Below are 23,829 nucleotides of genomic sequence, written 5' to 3' on the forward strand. Positions count from 1 at the left end.
CGGTTGCCAGGCGCCGAGTTCCGGCGGTGCCGGATCGCCGGCGGCGCCGGGCGGGGGATGCGGTGGGGCGGCGGCGGCACCGGGACATGGAGCGGCGCTGAGGCGGCTCGGGCCGGCCGGGGGCGCGGGCACTGCGGCGCCGGGCGCGGGCCCATGGTGGCCGGCGGCCGCTGAGCGCCGCGGCCGCGGAGGCAGCCCGGGCGGAGCCGCCCTGGGGTCCCGAGGGCGGAGGCCGGCGGGGGCCCCGGGCGGGGAACAATGAAGCTGCTGAAGCCGACCTGGGTCAACCACAATGGTGAGGGTCGGGCGGGCAGCAGGTGCCGCGGGTCGGGCGGGCAGCAGGTGCCGCGGGCCGGGCGGGCAGGTGCGGCGGGGGAGCGGCGGGGGAACGGGCGGGCGGCACTCGCGGGGGGCGCGGGGCGGGCGGAGCCTTGGGCCGCTGCCGAGCGCTCCCCGGGCGGCCGCGGGTGCCGGAGTCCCGCCGCCCCGGGAACGGCGGGTGCGGGCGGGGGCAGCGGCAGCGGCAGCAACAAGTCTGCACCCCCGCTGTCCCGGCGGACGGGAACGGAGCCCGGTCCCTGGAGCTGGCCGGGTTCCCAAAGGCCGTGCGCGGAGAGCTCGTCCCCAGGAGGTGGCTGGAGGGGGCCGTGGCGCCGCAGCCCCTGGGACCCGTCTCGCCTGGCACAGCGTGTTCGCTGGGCACAGCCGCGCCCGGGCTCTGCGGGAAGGGCTGCAGACTCTGAGTGAACGCTGAGCTGCTTCCGCCGGCCAGGCACGGCCCCTGGGCCGCTTCGTGCTTGAGAAAGTGCGGAGGGATAGTTTGAATGGAGTATAGCCCGTGCAGGAGAGAGAAGGGAGTTTTGTGGAGAGGTCGAGGTGCCCCTCGGGAGGAGTGTCGAGGGATGAGTGTCCAGGTGCCCCTCGGGATGAGTGGGTGTCCAGTGCACTGCACTGACCACACGGGTCTCACGTTGCTGAGGCAAGTACAGTATTAAGTCCCCAAATGCACTAAGCTGTGTTATCATTATCCGTGAAGGGAAAAGTTTCTTCCAACAGTTCTCTCAAAACAACGCCCTGAGTTTATATATTATCCCACCTGTCAGTCCTCTGGTGATGTTGAGGAGATGTGTGAGCTAAAACAGTTCAGAGTGAAGAAGAAGGCTCTGTACTTTCCTTGTGTGGCAAATACAGGACAGCATCAGTGTTTCTGTAGTATTTACACTACTTAGGATGAATTTCCAGATTAATACCTGTACTATTCCTGGTGAAACAGTGAGAAGAAATCTAATATGAAGATCTCACTTCTGTTTATGCAAGTTTTGCCCTCAGATTCATGGGTAGAGCTTTATTTCAACTGCAAATTTTATACTCTGTCAATGTATAAATGTCATTAGCTGGGCTCGTGTGGCTGATTGGTATCTAGAATAAAACTAAGTTGGAGACCAGCTTATTCAAGCTGGAAAAGTGTGCTTTGAGTTAAAAACCCCAGGTACAACTTTACAGCTGCCTTTCTGCGTGTGTTGTGTTCTTTGTGTTCGTGCTGCAGATTTTGACAACAGTAACTTAAGCCTCGAGTTGCCATTCGTGTGTGTGTTTACTTGGCCTGCTCTCCAGGGACGTTATAGGCAGCAGGTGGACTCAACCTTGTAACCAGAGGTTGTAGTGAACTGAAGAAATGTGGAAGTGCTTTATTTGAGATGTTTTTTACATTTCTGCTTGGTTACTCTAAACAAATGTAGCATTTACATCTTAATCTCTGTGGTCAGACTGTCCTGTGCCTGTGTATCTTCAGTGGGAGCACAGGAGCAGCTGAATAAAAACTTTCAGCCCAAGTCCTTGCAGATCACAAGAGATTAGATCTGTAACTTCTTTCCTTATTTCTTTAATGGGTGCACCTTTTGATATGGGTATGCATTTGAAATCTGTAGCAATTTAGAACACATCCAACCACTGCAGAACACAGGCTTCAGCCAAGCAGGGCTTCATTTATAGAGCACTGTGATACTTTGCCTGGTGGATAATGCACTATGCAGGGCCTTGATAGTCCTGAATTTTACTCCCATTTCTGCCGCTGACCTTTCGGGATGAGTTTGGCCAAGACACTTTGTCATAATTTCTCCACCTGTAGACGTTCACCACCAACTCCATTTGTGAGATGCTGTCAGGGCTGCAGAGGTGTGCAGGACTGTGTGACAGTCACACATTCCTGTCTGTGGGGCAGGGAGTGCAGGATAAAAACCGGTGAGTTTAGTCAGCCTCTTCTAACGTACCCAGGTTCCGGATCCTCCAGGCATCGCTGCATGTGAGGAGTCTCTGTCACTCCCAATGGGCCTCTCTCTTGGCTCTGAAACCTCTCCAGAAACAGGGGGAAGAGAATTTACACTGTGTGCCGGATACTCTGATAGTTCTTATTCCTTTGATTTCTGCACGGGCACAGGGGGCTGCCTCACTGTTCTTATTTGTGAGTGAGTCCTGATAGCAGGGCTGGCTCTTCCACACACCAGATCCATGGCTGTCATTGCAGTCTTTTCCTCTTCCCACTCAGTTTTGGGATTTTTGTTTTACTGAGTGGACTAGAATGATGCTTACAGTCATTCAGGAGATAATAGACACTAGAAGTTAGTGTTGTTGCCAGGTAATCCAGCACACCTGGGAATTGCATGCTGCACAGCCGAGATGCTGCATGCTTACAGTAAAAGCACTTCGGCACATTTTGGCTCTACAGGTTTTTGCCTTGGAGTTCTTAATGTCACTTTTTCTGAGTGCTTATTGGAATTATCTCTTGCTCAGATGCATTTTCTATAAGCTTTTCATGCACTTAATGTGGGTTTATTAGATTTTGAATGAAATTCTCATTATTGTTGTGTTCTTCTCTTCCACGTGTCTTTGACTTAGAGCAAGGAAGAATATTTAAAAGTGCAGTCTAATGGTGGTCTAATGACTGTAAGAAACAAGTGATGTGATTGGCTTCTCCTTCCCAGTGTTTCATTCAGTACCTCTATACAGATGCATCATGATCCAGCTGTTGCCTGTACATATTCAGCACACAGGGTTTTGAGAGCCCAGGTGCTTAAAGACAACTCATGCAGGCAAACACTGATCCCTGTGGGAAAGGAAGTCCCTTGCTGTTCCAAGAAACCCTTGCAAGCCCCAAGGTGCTGTTCATGTATAACAGCTTGTGGAAACTGGAGCCTGCTGTTGTTTAAATATAGGTATGGAGTTTATCTCTCCAAGCTGTAATGGTGGAATGTAAATATTTGAATTGATTTGTGAGTCACATTGAATGTTACATATTAGATGGGCTGGAAGCAAATTCAGTAGAAACTCATTCATTTTGAGGTAGCAATTCACCTGAAACTGTTTTTATATTTCATTGATTATTGTATAAACAACAAACAAAAATGATGCAATATTTAAAATTACTTTTATTCTTCGCTGGTGGATTTTTTTAAAGATGGGACCTTCTCCTTGAGTTTCAATTATCTTACTTGGATCTTTTTGTTCCAAGCTTATTTCATTATCAGTATTTCTTTAAGTACATTATGTGTATTTGGGTACTTTAAACAAATGAGCCCACAGGACATCTGGTATATCATAAGGTGTTCTGTTTTTAATGAACCTGGTCTGCCTCCTCCTGCAATGTGATGCTGGGAGCTTCAATAATTTAAGCTTATCTTTTTTTAGAAATTATTGGAAGAGGTCAGAATGTCTTAAAACACACTGTGTTAGATTTTAGTGTTACTGCTTAAATATCACATTTTGTTTTGATGCATCATTACTGTTAGAAAACTCAACACATCTCCAATTAGGAGCAGGGGAAAGCTTCAGTCACTTTGAAGCAGGGACCTTGTGCCTTTTGGCTTGTTTCAACAGGCTCTAACAACATAATCTGATAAAGACATGAACTCGGGGAAGAAGGTGATTGCTATCAAATAATGGCTTCTTCATTATTTTGAGAAATTGAAGGAAGTGAAGAAAAATCCAGTATCTGTACTCGATTTATAAACCACAAGTAGTATGGAACAAGTCTTATAGCTTTAACCTGTTACAGTTATCCAGCACCGTAGATGGCATTCTCTTGATAATGGTACCCTGGAGGAAAGAGCAGCCTGGCAATGACTTTGTCATGCTGAGTTTCTGTCCTGTGATCACCTCATCTGTTCTTTTCTTTTCTTTTTTCTTTTTTTTTTTTTTTTTGTAATTGGACATTGGGTACTGGGTAGATCATTGTGTATGATTAGTTACCTGTGGAATCAGATCCCTTCCTGGATCACAGTTGAGCCGTGTAGGAAACTTTGTTTTCCAGGGCTTCATTTATTACTGCTGCCTTTCCTGGGTGCAAAGTCCATACCTTCTTTAAACTTCACATCTAAAATAATGCCCTGTGACCTGACAACTTCCACTGAGGTTTGAGTTTTTAGGATTATAATAATTTATGAAAGTATCTGCTCAGTGCTTATTTGATTGAACCCCAAATTTATGCTAGGAAAAACCTAACAATAAAATGTTATCGTGCTGTGTAAATATATGGATAGTTTGTGTTTGAACACATGGTCTTCAATGCCAGTTCCCATTTATGCTGTAAAATAGAGGAGAACTGAAAGTGGTTTGGAGTGACCAGAATGATCAGAAGTGTGAGACAGCTTTTGTACAAGGAACAGCTGAGTAGACTAGGACTCTTTGGGCAAAGGAGTGGGATCGTTGGGCTGAACACAGTTGTGAGAGGCAGAAGAGGGATGAGTGTTGAGTGATTTTCATTCACTGCCCTTCTGTACAAGAATAAATTGCTTTAAAGTAACAAATAGCTGGTGCAGATCCATGGAGTAGGAGGTTTCTCGCAGAGTCCATGGCTGAGCAGTGGATCTGTTTGTGTAGGGGCTGTTGACGGTAATTATGGATCTGAGAAATGGCTGCTTGAATTTGTAGAAGAAAGTCCATTGAGGGCCCCTCATTCAAGAAGTCAGAATTGTAATTTCTTTGGAGTTGGAAGAAGCATTGTGTGCTTACCATTGTACAGATCCCTAGGGGCTTATCTAGTGCTGATTTCTGAACACACAGTACTGGGCTTGGTGGACATTTTCCCTGGTGTGGCTAATTTTAAGCTTTTATGATGAATTTCTAGCTAAGTTACCTCTGGCTTTCTAAGCAAAGTAATTTGCTGAGTTTCTTCAATCCCAAATGTGGATTTGTGAAAAATCTTTGCCCAGGAGAAGGGAGAGAGCTGATGTTACTGCTCCTGTAGAGTTGTGCTCTTAAGATAAGGCAGCAATTGGAGAGGCTGTGGTAGTTTTAAACATGTAGTAAAGGAAATGAAAATTATATCATGTCAGTAATTTCTGCAAAGCAATGGGTGCAATGACAATTTTTTGGAGTGTGTAGCATATCTGCTTTGCCTGAATAGTAATGGTAGACATTGCTAGGTTGCTGTTCTTTCTGATTTGCTGGGAAAGTTTTCTCTTGGTGTGAATGATACAGAGGCAAAATGAGCCAGGTTATTAGAATTTAAAGGTCTTTGACAGCTGGTTTCCTACTCTCCCCTACACATTCTAATGGCAAATACCAGAGTATATGAGCTCTTCTTGCCCAAGACTTCATGCAGATTGAAAAGGTCACCTCTTCCACCTCTAAGGTCCCCAGAACAGCCTTTTCAGTAAGTGTCAGTGGGCTCAACTACTTCAAATGATGCTCTGGCTTAATTTAAGGGAACTTTCACATTTTGAAAAGGGTAAAGTAAATGTTTGTTTCTTGCTTGTGCTTTTCTAAATATTCAGCTTAGCCCTGAATGTTGCATTTGAGTTGTTAGAATAGAGAGAATCAGGCACAACAAGCTGAAGAAAAGCCACAGCTCATGTGTTCTGTGTGGTCTGAAGGACTTGGAAGGAATGTAAGTTGAGTGCCATCTTTCTGTGCTTAAGGTCTTTGCTTGGCTGCTTGTAAAAATTTTAAGGGAAATCACATGTCAGAGTTGCAATATAAATCCAAATAAAACAAACCTTAAAACAAGTCAACATAAAGGATACAAAAGTCAAAATGAAGCTGAATGTATATCCCTCAAAAAGTAAGAAATAGTGGGTATTTGGATGAGGATTTTACTGGAAGTTTAGTGTCAAGGATTTCAGTTGCTACAGTTGGACATAAAACTTGCTGTTGGATAAAATCTCCAGGTTTTATAATTTATGTCTTAACATTTCATGAAGATACAGTGCAAGATTGACACACATGGGAAATTTATCAACTAATCTTGGTGTGTGGGTACTGGTACTTTTGGCTGTTTGATAAATTGCCTTATTGGCAATTTGGCTGTTTGATAAATTGCCTATATATGGCATATATGTGATCTTGCAGAGACACTCCAGTTTGAAAGGGTTGGAAGTGCTGCCAGAAATTCTTTGGATGTGGAAATCGCATGCGTGTTCTTTCAGATAATCCTTAGTGGTAGCTCTTTGAGCATCATTGAAAGGCAGGAAGCTTGTTGCTCCCCTCTTCCTTTTCCTCCTGCAAAGGTTAAAACAACTGTGAACATATAGAGAGTGTATATGAGCCAGTGGTTGGAGCGGAACAGGTTGGAAGTGAGGGATTTTTGGTTTCCAAAGCTGTTCCTCAACTATGTTAGTTATTTGTTACAGAGTTTACATTCTAGTAAAGTTATTAACTTTCTTCTGAAAGATGTAGCATGTGGAGAATTGAAGGATTTAAGAGTAATTCTATTGTTGGTTAGTCCTCCTCTTTCTATATGGAAGCCATAAAATTGAAGCTAAAAATATTTGGGTAGAAGAGTTTCATTGTCAGAATTTAAATTTGAGATGGGTAATTGTGTGACCAACAGATGCAGCCTGAGACTTGGGGAGGGTTTTAAAAAAACAAAAACAGAAACCAAAAGAAGACTTGCTTCAGGTTGTCAGCTAATGAACTGTAGAAACCTGGAAGAAATTCCATACTCAAATACAGTTTTGCCTTGTTGGCACTTGCTTTGTGGTATTACTTTGCTTTGAGGTATTTGGCATATCCTGCTGGATTAAGTGTCCTCAGTTATCGCTGGTTTTTGTGGCATGATAACTTCCATATAGGCTTTTAATAGGCTGCCATTTCTGTCAGCAAGCTGCTCTCAACCCTTGTAGTCAGCTGTAATTCTTACAACTCGAGCCTTTAGAAGAAGAAAGTCACTTGCCAGCCAAGGTTGTGGCATTTACTGCATTCTCTTGACTGTAAAACAATTCACTATATGGCTGCTTGTTCTCTAATTCCAGGAAAGCCAATATTTTCAGTGGACATTCACCCAGATGGGACCAAGTTTGCAACAGGAGGACAAGGTAAGTCTGTGTACTGATAGAAGGCAGAATTTTGGGCTGTAATAATAATAATAATTATTATTATAATTATTATTATATTGTGCCTTCACAGCACTTGAATTGACCCTTTTAAAAAGACATCACTTTTATCTCCAAGAAACAGTTAATTGTGTAAGCTATTAAAATATACTACGAAGTGCTGCTGTTCCTGCAGAAGGCAGGGTTATGTGTTCTGATGTCCTCATCCTCTTGGATGTCATTGAAATAGTTGCTGCTATCAGGGATTGAGTCGTGGTCATATGGGCCAAATTTCTTTTTAATTTAAAGAGGAACTGGATGTGCAGTTGGGCTTTTTCAATTGCTAAATAGTACAGCTATTGGGACAGAAAAATCCAATTATACAAATAGAATAGCTTAAGAAATATATGCAAAAATATTATTTGGTTCACAATAGTGAATAATTTTATGTTGGCTACAGTAATTGCAATTTAGTATTTGAATATATCTTTTCTCTTTTAAAATATATTTTTATTACAAGTAGTTGTCCTTGTAGTTGGTATCAGTTATGTACAGTACGACTTTTGAACAAGGCTGTATAAATTTGTTTTTAATAGCTTCAAGAAAAATAAAGCACTTCTGAATTGGTATAATTATATCAAAGCAGCATCTGTATTCAAATGTTTCCAAAGTCCCCACTGCCTGCATTTTCACATCTGTTCTGGAACTGAGATTAATTTGAAAAACGTTTTTGCATTTATTTAGAAGGGGGGGTTTTTGTTCTCTTACAGGTCAGGATTCTGGCAAAGTTGTGATCTGGAATATGGCTCCTGTCCTGAAAGAGGAAGATGAAAAGAATGAAAATATTCCCAAGATGCTTTGTCAGATGGACAATCATTTAGGTAACAAAGTTGGCTGGTTGGGTTTTTTTGGTACTGACTATTGGTAATTTGCCAAAGCTTAAGACTTACATCTCTGTAATTGTAAAAATCATGCCTGTCCAGTGGTGAAGAATCAATAAAATACAGCAGAGTAGTCTCATTCTTTGGCTGTACACTTTTCAAGACATCCAGCAGAAAACGTTGTTAAAATGTGAGGAAATGTGCAGAGGGCTATAGATACTTCTGGAAATCTCCTCCCTATAAACTTTTTTCAGCTGTGGCCATAATGTACTTGATAATACACATTCAGAGAAACTGGAGAGCTCTGAAGGAAAGGACAGGAGAAGAAATAAGTGTAAAAGATACATCATATGAAGTATATTGGTTATAGTTATAAATTACTACATTTATTACATTATAAATCATTGCATTTGGAATTAATATGGTCACCTGACAAGTTGTCCCTTCTTTCTTCAAAATATACCTTTCCTTCTTTGCCCTCTTAATCCCACTTTATTTACCAGAATAAGTTTCCTTCATTAGAGGAGTATTAATCTTTCTTCCTTCAAGCCTCTTTTGGTGAAGCTTTTTTAGATAAGGAATAGGGTTTTTTAAGTAAGAAATTCCTCAACTGCTACTGAAAGATAAGTACCAATTCATTTATCTAAAGCAGACAGAGTAACTGCTTTGAGTGGAAAAAGCCCACTTAAATCCTAAATATCTCCTGTCAAGTTTTGCTTATTTCTATTATAAATCCTGTCTGCAGTCCAGGATGACTTACTCACATATTTCATCTTACAGACTTTCTTTTCTACATTTCAGCTTGTGTGAACTGTGTGCGATGGTCAAACAATGGAGTTTACTTGGCTTCAGGGGGAGATGACAAGTTGATTATGGTGTGGAAACGAGCTGCGTAAGCATGTTTCTTCCTTCAGCTTTATATTTCATTTCAAGTAGGTTTCTCTGTGACATCTTAGTGTTTCCTCCCTGTGCTGGCCTTTGGTAAGCTCAGTGCTCCACCTGGTGTGTAAGGAGCCAGAAGCTGTGACACCAAAGCACTGGTGGTGGTGATGTGGCCTCCTGTCCTTTGGGCTGGAGTGTGTCTGCCTGGGCAGTCTCTCTCCTCTGGAGGAGCTGAGACATTTTCTTCTGTCCTTGAAGAAAGCTTCCTGGTGAGATTTGAAGAGTCACCTTATATGTTACCATTTTATGCTATCTATAGAAATTGTACATTTTATTGAAGTGAATTTTTTAATAACAGGAATTACTCTCTCTAAAAAAACGCATTTTTTTTCTTCTGTATTGTAGGAATAACTGACCATAAAATATAAGTGTACTGTGCAGCTGATTTTCTTTAAAAAGAAGGTGAAGAGCTTGTGGTGATTCTTTTTGTAACTGTTTATATTTTAATTAGGTACATTGGACCTAGCACTGTGTTTGGTTCTAGTAGCAAACTTACTAATGTTGAGCAGTGGAGGTGTGTGTCAATTCTCAGAAGCCATTCAGGGGGTAAGTTTAAAGGTGTTGAATGAACATAATTTGCATGTATTTGGAAAAAAAATGCTTTTAGGTGTCATGTTTTCTTGTTTGAAATACATATATTTGGTGGCAAGTCAGTAATTAATATTAAGAGCAACAATGAAAATTTAAAAATATATAATTTTTAATGAAATACAATTTTCATACAAGTAACTTCTGGCAAGTATGTAGGAGAAAAATTAACAACTAAGGAACTTATATTTTGCTATTTTCTAGCTTAAAAATGAATCTGAATGAAGGAAGTTAAACTGTATTTTGATTAAATAAATGTTCACACTAGCCGTGAATAGTCTGATTGGCAAAAGACCAAGTTTTTGTAAACCAAAGAATATAAATGTTGATTTAGAAGAAAAATAACTAAAGAGCAATACAAAAGTTGAATAAACAAGTAATTTCAAATGCATTTTGTGTCTGCTGACATGAGCTATGATTAAAATCAAGATGGAAATCACTTTGATCACTCCACGTGTGTTGGAACAAAGTGAGTGCACTGTAATAGTTTCTGTTACTTTTTCATTCTAAACAAGGCAAAGTTCTTTGTGCAGCTGTTAGTACTTCCTACAATCACTAAACATTGCATTCTTTCCCTTTGGGTTATTTCTTTGATCCTCATTGAACATTGGAAGTTGCAGAGTCTCACTCCCAATGAATGTTGCTATGTTCTTTCTTACCTTCCACTTTAGTGAGGTGATAATAATTTCTCTGTGATAGCAAAATATTGCCACATAAGTTCTTTGTAAAAAGACTTTTTGGCTTTCTGATTACCATCAATCTCTTAAATGGAAACTGCTTCTTCCCAAACAGATGTGATGGATGTAGCGTGGTCTCCACATGATGCCTGGCTGGCATCCTGTAGTGTTGATAACACTGTTGTCATCTGGAATGCTGTCAAATTCCCAGGTGAGAGCTTTTAAGATGTGCCAGTATGTAAAGCTTTGTGACAAACTCTTCCCTCCTTGGGTGTATTTCACTGACTCTTCAAATCTCTAGGTGGGAATGGGTTGTCTGTCTTTTGAGGTGAAACACCTGTGGTCTGGCGGGTCAGTCTTCCTTCCAGGTTTGGGAGGCAATGAGCAGTGGATTCCACACTGCTGCAGACAGCAGCTGCATTGGGGTTGTGCTGCTGCTTTTATGTGAAAGTCACGAATGCATGTGTTTTATTTACATGCCATTTATTTTAAGCCTGTTTCCAATACTTATACCAGAGTTTTTAGACTTTGAAGCTAACTGTGCACCCTCTCAGCCTCCCCTCCCACAGTCTGATAAGCAAGAGTGTGACTGAAAGTAGGTTACCGGGTCTGCCAACCTTGTGTGTCTGTTGAGTCACAACTTTGACTTGGTTCACACTTGCTGCACAAAGCTGAATTAGTTGTGATAATCTTTGGGTGTGGAGGAAAGGGTGAATGTTTAACTGAAATTCCAGTTCAAGTGCTGCTTTTCACAGCTTCAAAGTGCTACTCTGAAGTGCTGGGACTCTGCTGCTCTTCCTGCTCTGATCTATGTCTTCTAAAGAGTTTTGCACTCCTTAATCTGGCCAGAGTTCTCTTTACCACTTTTTTATATCAGTTTTTTCTTAAGTACAGGTTCCAATTTGGTTGATATGTTGTTTCTACAGTAAAGGAGGTTATACTTAATACTGTTTCAAAAAGATCGTCAATTTTCTCAACACTCTGTCCTAAAGGAGGCAGCAGTAACTACTCTCTGTTCTCAATTTTTGTGTGCACAGAAATTCTTGCCACTTTGAAGGGTCATTCAGGCTTGGTGAAAGGGCTGACCTGGGATCCTGTTGGAAAATACATTGCCTCTCAGGCTGATGATCGAAGTTTAAAGGTGTGGCGGACCATGGACTGGCAGCTGGAAACCAGCATCACAAAACCATTTGATGAGGTACTTCAGAATGTCTGACTATTCAAAGTGAATTCCCTTAGAATGAGTGAAAGCTAGAAGAGTAACTCTGATTCTGCGCAAACTTTAAATAATTGAACAGTGCTGAATCAAATTAAGCTTTCAGATAGCAGCTTCAAAAGAGGGGAAAAAAGGAATTACTTTCTCATACAAAATGTCATTGACTAGAGACTCTTACTGCTGTTGGTTATTGTGGATGCCTAAGGTTTACATGTGTTATGTAAGCAATTAAGTAAACTTCTGGAAATGTAGGGGTTATCCTGGGGAAGTATTGGCACACTGATTACAATAGTCTGGCATTCTTCCCTACGGATCTTCTATTGGCCACTGTCAGAAATGAGGTAAGAACTTAGGAGGGATCTTCGGTCTGGCATCATAGGGCTGTTATGTGATGACTTTGATCAAGAGATCAAGCTTCTGGGGACAGAAGCTGGTGCTTGGTGACTATGGTATTGTGATTAGTGCAATTACTCTTTGTAGTAGACCTGATCTGCTTCAATTCACGTGTGAGCTGGTGTTGCAGCCCTGTCACTAACTATGACTGTGATAAATACTGAGGAAACAGTATCCAAAAGACATAACATTTGTGTTTCTTTTCAAAAAGTTCTCTGAGTTCCATTTCCCCACCTCTTAATATGGCTTCTTAAGTTACACTACGTCACCTGTGTAAATATGACCAAGTGCTGAGAGTTGTGAGGTCATTCTTTTATATTCACAAGAAACTTACTTTGTAATCATATTCTCTAAATCTGAAATTTCAATAGTTTGCATTTAAAACCCTTTGTTTGCCAAACACTTTTAAAGCTCTAGTATGTTTCTTTTGTCAGTGTGGAGGGACAACTCATGTGTTGCGCCTTAGCTGGTCGCCTGATGGTCATTATCTCGTTTCTGCTCATGCCATGAATAATTCTGGACCCACTGCTCAGATCATTGAGAGGGATGGATGGAAAACCAACATGGATTTTGTAGGGCATCGGAAGGCAGTTACAGTAGTGGTGAGTGAGTGATAGTAATTTATCCCTGAAGTTAAAACTTGCATGTGCTTTTCGATAATTTTATGTATAAATGGGACAAGAGGTGAAGATGGGTGTCAAAATTAGTAAAGCAAATGCATAGTGGTGATTTAAAAATTTCAACTTTACGTGTTGGAAGCAATCAGGTTGCTCTTGTGATAAGAGAGCTGCATGTAGATGAACAAGACGTGGGAGAATACAGGAGCATGTTAGGAATGTCAAACATCAGCTTTGTTGGCTGTTCAGTGACTTGATTAAAATGATTCAGGTTTCTAGTGGATTTCTGATCCCTAGTAAAATTAATATTGTTTGTCTTTCCTGTTAAGGCATTCAGAAAGCCCCTTAAGAAAACCTCTGCAGCTTTTGTCAGTGCTCTTAGAGAGTCTGGTTCAGGACTTTATTTCTGTGAAATGTTGCTTTTTCACTCTTAAGTGGAAAATTTGCTTTTAAAGCAGATCTCCTGCTAAAATGTAATTACTGTGATAAAATTTGAGCATCTCATTTGTTCAGAAATTCAATCCAAAAATCTTCAAAAAGAAACAAAAGAATGGGAGCTCCACCAAGTCAAGTTGCCCCTACTGCTGTTGTGCTGTTGGTAGTAAAGATCGATCTCTTTCTGTCTGGGTAAGTGGTTTCTTTGCTGCCTTTGAACTAATGTGGTCATTGGATAGCTTGGGGGTTTAGCACAAAGGTCACATGTACAGCATTAGGTCTTACATTTAGTTTTATGTTTAGGGTTTTTTTGGCTCTGTTGTTACAGGTTTAGCTGGGGGGGAAGGAAGTGGATTGGTATTAGTTCATTTCTCTAAAGGCAAGAGCAGTTAGAACCCAGCGGCAGAGTGTCTGCCCTGATAGTGGGGAGAAGCTGTTACAGGATAAAACATGTTACCACAGTTAATAAATGCAACCTTATTTTCTTCCTTTTACTTGTCTTCTGTCTTTGTAAAGGAAAGGGATATGAAAATGAATGAGCTTTTAAAGTATTCTTTCAAATTTTTGATATCTAGTTTGGGTTTTACTTTAAAACCTACCCTAAAATTTTTATTCTGGCTGGAGAATATTCTGGCTACTAGAGAGGAGTAGCTATTTTCACATTTTTAAATGCAACTGGAAAATACAGGGAATCAATTTAACTGATTTGTAAAGCATTGTCATGAGAACTTGTGCTAGAACACACCAGTTGCTAACTGTAATCTACTATTTATAGATTCCAGTGTGATATTTATCCATCAATCTCTGGATGCATAACTAAATCTGTTTCTGGTAATGGCTACCAGTGCATACCCATATCAAAGTATCACTCAGTATGTTTTACTTTCTATTTATACTATGAAGATTTCATTTGGAGTGGCTGTTAAGGTTACAGAAGGTAGTACAGAGATGCAAAGTTACAGGTTGCCTTTGCCCTGAGGAGCTTAATAAACACATATAGAGCACAGGCCTATGGAAGCATAAATAACTACTGAAGATGACAGTGACACTGCATCTGTGAGCATAAAACTTCCTTGACCGTATCAACTTCTGCTTCCTTTCAGTTGTACTATACACTAGAGATACTAAATCCATTGGTTTGACATTAAAGAGCTTAGAATGTCTGATTTAGAGCAGATTATTGGGAGTTTTCATATTCAGCTCTTTATTACTAAGCTGATTCTTAAGTGCAGAGGAATTCTCTTTAAGAGTAATTGTGAGTCAAATTCCCTTTGCTCTTGATATGTTTCACTTTCTTAGACAAGTAGTCCGAGTGAGGACATGCCAACCTAATCTATTTTCTGTCTTCATGTGCTGGCAGTTTGCAACATCCTTATCTCAGTACAGCTTAGAATAGAAGCTGTCTTTTGCATCTGTGGAATTGCTTTTGGAGCAGCAGAGAGTGTTTTATGACTGTGGTGTAAAGGCAAAGTTGATTAAGAAATTCAGTCTGTGTTTCAGAACAGAGAGTTGGATGTCAGCTATTCTTCTCCAGAGCTTTTCTGTCCCAGCAGTGGAACGGGTGACTTGGTGCCTCAGATGCACCACCAGACATGCAGCTGTTTCCTGGCCAGATCTTGTTTGGTGCATATTGTGAGGCTCTGGGAGAGTGTTAATGTGATACTATCCATGGTAGTGTAAAACTTCTACATTTCTGAGTGTTGTTTCTTGTTTTCTTAAGCTCACGTGTCTGAAACGACCCTTAGTTGTCATACATGAACTGTTTGACAAGTCAATCATGGACATCTCCTGGTAAGTTGATTTCTGCTGTTTGTTATGGAAGCCAAAGCATTGCTATCAGCTTTAGGTGTACTTATTAGCTGGAAATGCCTCAAAACAGTACAAATTGTGGCTGTTGGAACACAAATAATTGGTTGCTGAAGGTTTTGTTTCTGCTGCAACATCTTTGGTAGTAATATTACCAACTAGCACATGGTCACTTGAGATCATTAACTGAGCAAAAAGTAATGTATTTAGAACATGATACAGTAAAATAGCTGTGGAATGAGTTCCTACTTATGTTAGAGTTATGATTCTCTGACATTTTTTCATAGAGTGTGTGTTTTGTAACATGACTTGGTGAACTTGGTTAACTTGTTGAGTTTCGTGTGCATTACATCTAATGAAAAGTTGGTTAGACAATCCACTTTCTCAGCAGTCTACTGTCCCTAGTCTTGTTTTCCTCTTTCTGCAGTGACTGGTACTCTCTATTCTCCTGCTTTCTTCCTAAGGCCTGGTCACAAAAATGCAGAAGTTAAAAATAGTTTTAAATTAACTGCAAGACTTAACTAATAAGAGAAAAATAACTGTGATACCACTCACCAAATGGTATAAAAAATTGTCTTCATCTATACATCAGGTGATTCAGAGACTTAAGGGTTATGGTCAAGAAAAAGATCAGTATTTTTTATATGTTAGGCACACAGTTATTACATAGGTTGTCTTAATTCTATCGCTTCCTCACTTCTGAAATTCTCCCTTAATAGTTACAACAAAATCTTGGTGTATTTATACTGTGAATTTTCAAGCTTACAATTGTGTAACTTCCTGGTTTCTATGTGCCATGTGGATTTTGCCATGAAGCTCAGTGAACCACAATAAAAAGTTTTCCAAACCAAAACATTTTTCTTCCATCAACAGATTCAGGCTAGAAAGCCAGCAAGTGGAATATTTAATGAGAAGTACTGCTATTGTTATAATACAATAGCTTTGAATTATTTTGTTTTCCTTTAGTGTTTTTTATTTCTCCATCTGCAATTTGCACATTTTTCATGGCATGAAGTCATTTGGAGTAATAGCTGGTTAACATTTTGCAGTTTCTGAGGAAATGGTCTTGTGGGATACTTGAGAGACAAAGGATCATCAGGCAGCTTGATATTTTATATCCTGTTTACAGATTGAAACGGCTGGCTAAAATGTCTATAATATGGAGTGTTCCCAGAAACGTGTTCCATTCTGAAAACAGACTGAGTAAATTCAGAGAAACCTAGTACTATTATATTGTTATATCTGTATAATTTCTGGTTTCGAATTTTAGACTTGGGTCCATCAACATAATATCTGAGAATGATTATGCTTTTATGGAACAATTGCTTGGATTCAGAGGTCAATAGGAGCTCAACAATTTTCGATGCTAAGCAAGCAGAAAACTCTCAACATGATTTTACTGTTCTGTAGCTTGGAGTACTGTTGGTGTACCTTATGGTGCACCTTCATGGTGCTGAGGCTGATTTCTCTGGATGTGATGCTATCAGGGCACCAGCCACCACAAAAATAGGGCTTTCCAAATGCCTGTAGCCATGGTACATGTAATAGTTTTTTCATAACTTGGTTAGGACTTTGGAATTCTGCCAGCTTTCCTTTCCTCTTCCCTTCTGTGTAACAAATTGTAAGCCACTGTGTTGCTGTCTCTGTGAGCTCTGTACTTGGAAGTGTCTGGGATTCAGTGTCAAAATTCATCAAGTATTTTTTCAAATGTGCAACAATAGGTTATATATACAAGATTGTAATTCTATTAAGACTAGAATGTATAGTTTCTCCTCTCTGTCTTTGCTAAGGAAACCTTTTGAGACCTCCAGAAGAGGGTTACTACATATCCTCACATATAATCACATGTGCAGTTTGCTTAAAAACCCAAATAATGAACAATAACAAAAGCAAACCTATGTTCTTGCCTAGTACCAAGATTTTTGGACTGCTTGTCAACTGAGGGCCCCTTTCTTCACCCACTTCCATTAGCACAAAAATTTTGTTCATCTATTGAAGGAAATACATTTATAATTTTCTCTCACTGTTCATTGTGAACACTATTCTGGTTTACCCCTTCAGGAAAGTTTTCATGGTGCTGCTCATGCCATGGGCAAGTGTATTGTCCCAATGCCACTGTCCTTGTGCAGTCTGCAAAGGAGCATTGGCACAGGGACTCTGCTGCCTGTCATCCTGTCTCCTCACTGTCCCACTTCTTTGGTTCCATCAGTTATTGCTGTGATAATAAATCTTAAGCTGAGATTTTTATTGAACAATCCATCGTATTGCTACTTTGCATGAATGAGAGAGATTAAAAACAAAGTTGGACCTTTATTTCCTTCAGGACCCTTAATGGACTTGGTATCCTGGTGTGTTCCATGGATGGATCAGTGGCATTTTTGGACTTTTCCCAGGATGAACTTGGGGATCCACTCAGTGAGGAGGAAAAGGTACAGTAAGCACTCAGGGAACCTGTGATCATATTTCAGGGATGTATTGATTCAATTAAAATATTGGCCTATTTATAGAAGTATATAGTGACTGATCTCCATATTACAGAAAATATGGTCTTGTCTGCTTTACAAATCATTTAAAAAGAGTAGTCAAGAAATGAATTTGTGGTATTAGTTTCTGTTCTGGAAAGAAAGAATTTGGAAAACATCCACTTGCTTACACATCATTATACATGTGAAGTAATTATTTGGCCAAGGCAACAAGAAGTGGGTGCTTCAAAACACTATAAAATTACTCTTTCACTTGCCTATATGCAAGTCTTTTAAAACTAATTGCTCTTGGCTGTTTTTCCTCATTGCTATTAGCAGCTAGAGCTTTGAATTTCATTTATTTTACATATTGATTTAGTGTTAGTTGAAAAAAAATCTGGTGTATACATGATACACCAGAGGGCAGCTGCATTTTATGGATTCCATTAGATTTTTGTGATTCCATTGTATTCTAATCAGTGATGTCATGGTAGCACTGGTGGTCACTCACATCTTTAACACCCACAGAGCAACATTCACCAGTCCACCTATGGCAAAAGCCTGGCTATCATGACTGAAGCTCAGTTGTCCACCACCATTATTGAGAATCCAGAGATGCTCAAGTACCAACAGAGACAGCAGCAGCAGGCGGATCAGAAGAACGCATCAATTTGGGAAGGTTCTGGGAATGCCACAGCTCCCAAAGTGGCAAGCATGGTTAATGGGGAGAGCCTGGAGGACATTAGAAAGGTAGGTGCTCTTGGGCACTGTCAAGTACTGAGCCAATAAATATCAAACTGTTAGGAAAGAACCAATTTCTGTGCCCTTATTTACATTGAGTGGCACTTTTCAGCCTGTGTATGGCCCATATGACCAACTTAGTGGGTCATTTACTGGGTCTTGTTGAAAAGTTAAATGCTTTTAAGCAGAAGTAAGGCTACGTGGAAACAGGCTTGTGGATGTTTCTGTGATGGGTGCAAAATTCTTGGTGTGCAGAAAGGAAACCAAGAGAAGCTAATGGAAGAGAAGCTGTAGAACTCTGCTTCAGTTTCTCAATGACAGAGGTTGGAAGCATTTTTAAATTCTCTTCTAAACATAGTACACAACTTCTAATTAAAGATTTGATATGCACAATGTTTTAGACTTGATTCTAAAGTGGAGAGCAGATGACATTCTCCACAAATGCCTTTTCTACAGATGGATACATTGAAAATTGGAAATATGTGTGTTTATGGGAAAAAGTCTTTGCTAACAGATTTTCAATTGAAGCACTTTTTCTAATATACTTATTCTTATCAGTTTGAGAAAAAAAATAGCGTTTTCCATTTGTCAGAAATTATGATAAAATGTATTTCCCAACAGAATCTCTTAAAAAAACAAGTTGAAACACGAACAGCAGATGGTCGGAGAAGGATCACACCTCTCTGCATAGCTCAACTGGACACTGGGTATGTTTGAAAGCAGTCTTTAAAATCCTTCTTTACCTTCTTATCTTTTTTTTTCTGTTGTTTTTTTTCCTGTTCCAAACTTGACTTTTTGTCTTAGAGCATTGCAAAGCACTTATTGGAAATAAGTGTGTATTCTTATGAAATAGTGTTTCAACCTGTGTTCTTTGGCCATAAGGTCTCACTTCTAATAGATCAGGCTAATTCTCGTTATTTGCTGTTATAGATGAACAATGCTGTAATGTACTGTTGATTCATATCTATATTATTATCTTTAATATCCTTTGGAGATGAGAAATTACTCTGGGAAGGTACTGGGGATTTATTTAGGTTGTACATGAGTATCCACATGGGGAAAAAGGAAGAATGGAATAAAAATTCTAGCTAAAAATACTATTTTTCAATTACTTTTAAAGTGGTTTTAAGAAATATATTTGTTGTTCATCTCTTTGTTTAGGGATTTTTCTACAGCATTTTTCAATAGCATCCCAATATCTGGAACTCTGTCTGGCTCAATGATGTCTTCTCAAAGTAACCAGCAGCTCATGTCACTAGATTCTAACACAGCAAATTCCCTTAATACTTCAAAGCCTTCTGTAGAGCCAACAGCAGCCAGTATAAAACCAACAGATGATGCAGCCAATAAAGATGGGTCAGTATTTGCTCTTTTGTTTTTTACTGATATGAGTCTGTTTAGTTTTTAGTTCTTGTTTATAGTTTTGTAATGAAGAAAATATTAAAGTGGTTTCCTTACTGCAAAACCCCAAGAATCTAACCTTCCTGAAAACACTGAGATTTTATTAGTATTTGGTTACTTTAAATAGTGATAAGTCAGGAATGAATAAATCCATATGCATAGTTCTGGCAGTGAACTTCAGTGCAATGAAGTACACAGCTGATTGCTAGTGCTTTAACAAAATCACTTACTTATAGGTTGGTGGGTTGCTATTAGTAAACAATAGAAGGTTTTTCCAGTAGTGTAAGTAATGAAATCTATTTTACAGCGAATTCTGACCTGTGTCCTCTCTTCAAACATGGTAATCCTTCTTTCCTGTATAACAACCCCATCAGAGCACAGTAACATTGGCTTGTCAGTGCACATGTGCTGATTGGCCAGTGTGTTTTTCAAATTAATTACAGAACAACTGAACTTTACTTGCTTTTCACTCAGTGGTAGCACTGACCTGACTTCTTCTCAGTGTGTTTTTATAGCATTTGTAACAGTATCGTGTCATTGAAACCTCTACTTCTCTGTCAAATTTGGTTGAAATTGGCCACAGATTAAAAAGTGAGCAGGTGGACTATGAGAAATGATTGACAAATGAAACTATTAAGTATCCTTTTCTTTGTAAATTGTACTTCTAGCAGCTTTTTAGTACAAGCATCAGTTATTTTAGAGCTGTTCATTCTCTGAATTCATCCTGCGAATGAATTGAAAAATCTCTAAAGTAAACAGCTATTGAAATAACAGATCCCCGGAATGCTTTAGTGTGGGGAAAACACATTCCTTTGCCCTAGAGTTATGCTTGGAAAGGCCTAATAATCAGTTTGGATTTTTCAACAACAAAATCTAAACCTGGCACAAATTGTTTCATCTCAAATTGTTTGATTGATAAACAGTAAAATATAATATTGAAATGGAAATATTTGGTAACCTGAACAAGGGGTAAAAGCAGGAATCCCTGTGATCTTTTTAAAAAGTAATCCTTTCCCTTTGCATATGTAAGTTCCAGCTGAAAGTATAATTTCCTTCCTGAATTTAAAATACATAATAAATGAATTAGGGTCTTTTAATCCAGATATGCAGCCACATGAAGCTCTGAGCTTTGAGGTGTATCACAGCTTTTGAGAGTAGCAAAGCTTGCAAAACACTGATGCATGAAAGAGTGGAAAAAGAATATCGTAATTGACGATGTACTTGTGTGGAAGCTTTCAACATGGTTTCCAGCCAGTAGCATGAGTGCTAGTTGTTATGATCAACGCAGGTTACCAGTACTAAATTTCTTTCAATCCTTTTTTGCTGTCTCTTTGCTTGACAGTGTAAATGCTACCTCTGCCTCAGCTGCTCCTTCTGCATCGTCTTCCTCTGTGTTGACAACTCCATCCAAGATTGAACCTATGAAAGCATTTGATTCCAGATTCACAGAACGATCCAAAGCCACCTCAGGGACTGCTGTTGTAACAAACACGAATCAGACTGTTGTGGACAGGTAAGACATAGCCTGGGGAGGGAGGAAGATAATAATGCAGAGTTGAAACACTAATTCTCTGTGGTGTAGATGTCACAGTGCTGACACTCTAGAAGTTGTCTTGGGTTTCTTCCACTATTGGAGGGAAGGGGATGGCTATAAATAGGTACATTCTGTGCTGGTGTTATCCCTTTGTACATTTGTCCCTGGCATTTTGATGTCAAGCAGATTCTTCAAGATATTCCAAGTTAAAACTATTGTTGTAAGAGGCTGTGTGTACATATGCCTGTGTGACTGAGTGCAGCTGGGCTCCTTAGAAGACAAAACCAGCCAAAAATAGCTAGCCTGCATCTCTGTACAAGAGAGATTTACTTCAAGATAAATTACCATACATGTCAGCAGACAACCTCTCATCATCATAGCTGCAGTTGTATTTCAGTTTTATGCCTTGAAGGCATGTAGAGAAGATTCTCTGATTCTAAAGGGTTTTGGCTCTGGATCCACATGATTAAAAAAAAAAAAAGAAAGCATTTTGGTTTGTGACATAGTGTTATGGCATAAGTATTCCTGTTTCACCAAAACAAATGATAAAAAAATAGCAATCTTGAGAAAGAAGTATGTCATTCCCTAGTTATTTTCAATAAAACATACTTTTATACGTCAATATTTTTATGTCAAAGAGCTTAACCATGTGATGCAGAAGCAGGATATGTTAAATTACTCTCATAATTGCTTCTGATGTGTCAGTGAAATATGGACAAAATGTATTGTTTGGCATAATTTAGATGCCAGAGAAGAAAGGTTTGGGTTATGTAAGGTATTTCTCTGAAGCTAAGTAGTTAAGGAATAAAGGCAAAACAGTGTGAGTTAATAACCAGTTATTGGAGGGAAGGAGAAGAGTATGATTAAATGACCTATTTTAGTGTCTAATGGTTAACAAGAGAGTTCACAGGGGTTGTGCTTTGTATTGGTTATATTATATTTAGTTATATAGGGACATGGATCTGTTGGACCCAAGTCTAGAGGAGGCCACAAAGGTGATGAGAGGGCTGGAGCACCTCTGCTGTGAAGACAAGCTGTGAGCTGGGGCTGTACAGCCTGGAGAAGAGAAGGCTCCAGGGTGACCTTATTGCAGCCTTCCAGTGCCTAAAGGGGCTACAAAAGAGCTGGAGAGGGACTTCTCACAGGGACATGTAGTGACGGGACAAGGGGGAGTGGCTTCAAACTGAAAGAGGGCAGGTTTAGATGAGGTATTAGTAAAAAATCCCTTACTGTGAGGGTGGTAGACACTGGAACAGGTTGCCCAGAGAAGATGTTGATGTCTCATTCCTGGAAGTGTTCAAGGCCAGGTGGGATGGGGCTTGGAGCAACCTGGCCTAGTGAAAGGTGTCCCTGCCCATGGCACAGGGTTGGAATAAGGTGGTCTTTAAGGTCTCTTCCAACCCAAACCATTCTGTGGTTCCATAGTTATGTTTCCTGAAATGGAAGCTGTAGCAGTGAAGTCATTTGTATGGTTTACAGATACACATTTTGCAGTAGTCAGAACTGGGCAGAACTTCTGGGGATAGACAACAGAATGACAGAAGTTCTACATGAATAAGCAGAAAGTCTAATGTCCGCTGAAGGGGAAAAGATGAACTGCTCTGGCATCTTAGAGTGCTGAATTATTTGTATCAGCTCAGGGAAAGAGATCTGATTGTAATTGGAACTGAATGCTAAAATAAAGTTGCTATTTCCAGCTTTATCCAGTGGCTAACTCTGGTTTGATTAATTGTTTTTAAAAGGGAGAATATGTCTGATTGGTTCACATATATATTGCACATTGTACTTTTGGAAAGGGTTTGCCATACCTCTTCATCTTCCTCCTCCTGCCTTTGTGCATTTTGAAATACACTCAAAGAGGGCTAAGAAATGTCATTTTACCTGCAAGAGGGCAATGTGTAGGATACATGGCAACTTTTGGAATCAGCTTTTTTTTTACAGACTTTTTTTTTACAGACTGAAGGATCAGAATTTAATTAAAGACAATAAGCCCAAGGATATTCTGGAGAGCAGCAGTGACAGTGAAGAGAAGATTCCAGCTGTTAAACCACTCAGTGTACCCAAACGGAAACTGGAACTCGAGGGAGAAACAGTAGAAAAGAAGAAAAAAGGAAGGCCTCGGAAAGACTCCAGACTTGTACCAGTAACTTTAACTGTTCAGGTAAAATAAATAAGATTCGTTGTGGCTTTCAAAGTTCATTTTATTAAGTCAGTCCCATGTTGACTTGTTCATCGACTCAGGGAAACACAAGTAGTATCAGTCCCTCAGAATTTTTAGCCATCCCTCTTCCATGCCTTTAAACTTACTGATTTTAGAATTTAAGCTTAAAAAAAGCAGGTGCACATGGTGTGGCAAATGTGTTTATTTTTTACATAGATACGTAGCTACTTACTAAAGGTCCCAGCATGCTAAGTAATGATAGCCTGCCAAAGGACTGTATAGAATACAATGAAATGCCATCAGTTTTTGGTGGTGTATGGTGGAGAGTGGTCCAAGAACAAGAAACTTGACTTGGATATGATGACTTAAATGGTTATGAATTTCCTCAGAACCCTAAAGTAGTTGTATTAGAGTTTCCATCATTTTAGGGTCATTTATCTATCATATAGATACCTGTGTTTTCAGTATCTAGAGCTTAGATTTTCCATGTAATATACCAGATTTTTCATGAATTAGTTGCAGCTGAAAATAGGGTTGCTTTAAAAAAAAAAAAAAAGAGAGACCACTTCAAGTTTGTTTTGTTTTTCTTTAATTCTTAGAAGCTATATTAAAAAACTTGTATTCATACAACTAATTTGAACAAGACTAATATTTGCAATTGGCATTAC

At 39.7% G+C, this 23,829-nt stretch overlaps 1 protein-coding gene across 3 annotated transcripts in view; it reads left to right on the top strand.

Moving 5' to 3' along the window:
• The first annotated feature begins 240 nt into the window (after nt 1-240).
• The window catches only part of HIRA (histone cell cycle regulator), a 32,995-nt gene continuing 9,406 nt past the window's right edge, over nt 241-23,829 (top strand). For 2 of the 3 annotated variants that reach the window (XM_082293277.1, XM_082293278.1), the window contains exons 1-16: nt 241-295; nt 7,248-7,310; nt 8,078-8,188; nt 8,990-9,080; nt 9,582-9,676; nt 10,511-10,606; nt 11,433-11,593; nt 12,439-12,606; nt 13,135-13,248; nt 14,777-14,847; nt 17,186-17,291; nt 17,853-18,074; nt 18,687-18,772; nt 19,227-19,421; nt 20,809-20,979; nt 22,957-23,161. In XM_082293277.1, the coding sequence (XP_082149403.1) occupies nt 259-295; nt 7,248-7,310; nt 8,078-8,188; nt 8,990-9,080; nt 9,582-9,676; nt 10,511-10,606; nt 11,433-11,593; nt 12,439-12,606; nt 13,135-13,248; nt 14,777-14,847; nt 17,186-17,291; nt 17,853-18,074; nt 18,687-18,772; nt 19,227-19,421; nt 20,809-20,979; nt 22,957-23,161 (1,992 nt within the window). In that variant the 5' untranslated portion in view covers nt 241-258. Of the gene's footprint in view, nt 296-7,247; nt 7,311-8,077; nt 8,189-8,989; nt 9,081-9,581; nt 9,677-10,510; nt 10,607-11,432; nt 11,594-12,438; nt 12,607-13,134; nt 13,249-14,776; nt 14,848-17,185; nt 17,292-17,852; nt 18,075-18,686; nt 18,773-19,226; nt 19,422-20,808; nt 20,980-22,956; nt 23,162-23,829 lie in introns of those variants that run through there. The other variant, XM_082293279.1, reaches the window with a different exon arrangement.

The sequence above is a fragment of the Coloeus monedula genome (assembly GCF_965178545.1).
Source record: "Coloeus monedula genome assembly, chromosome: 18".
Taxonomy (NCBI): Eukaryota; Metazoa; Chordata; class Aves; order Passeriformes; family Corvidae; genus Coloeus; species Coloeus monedula.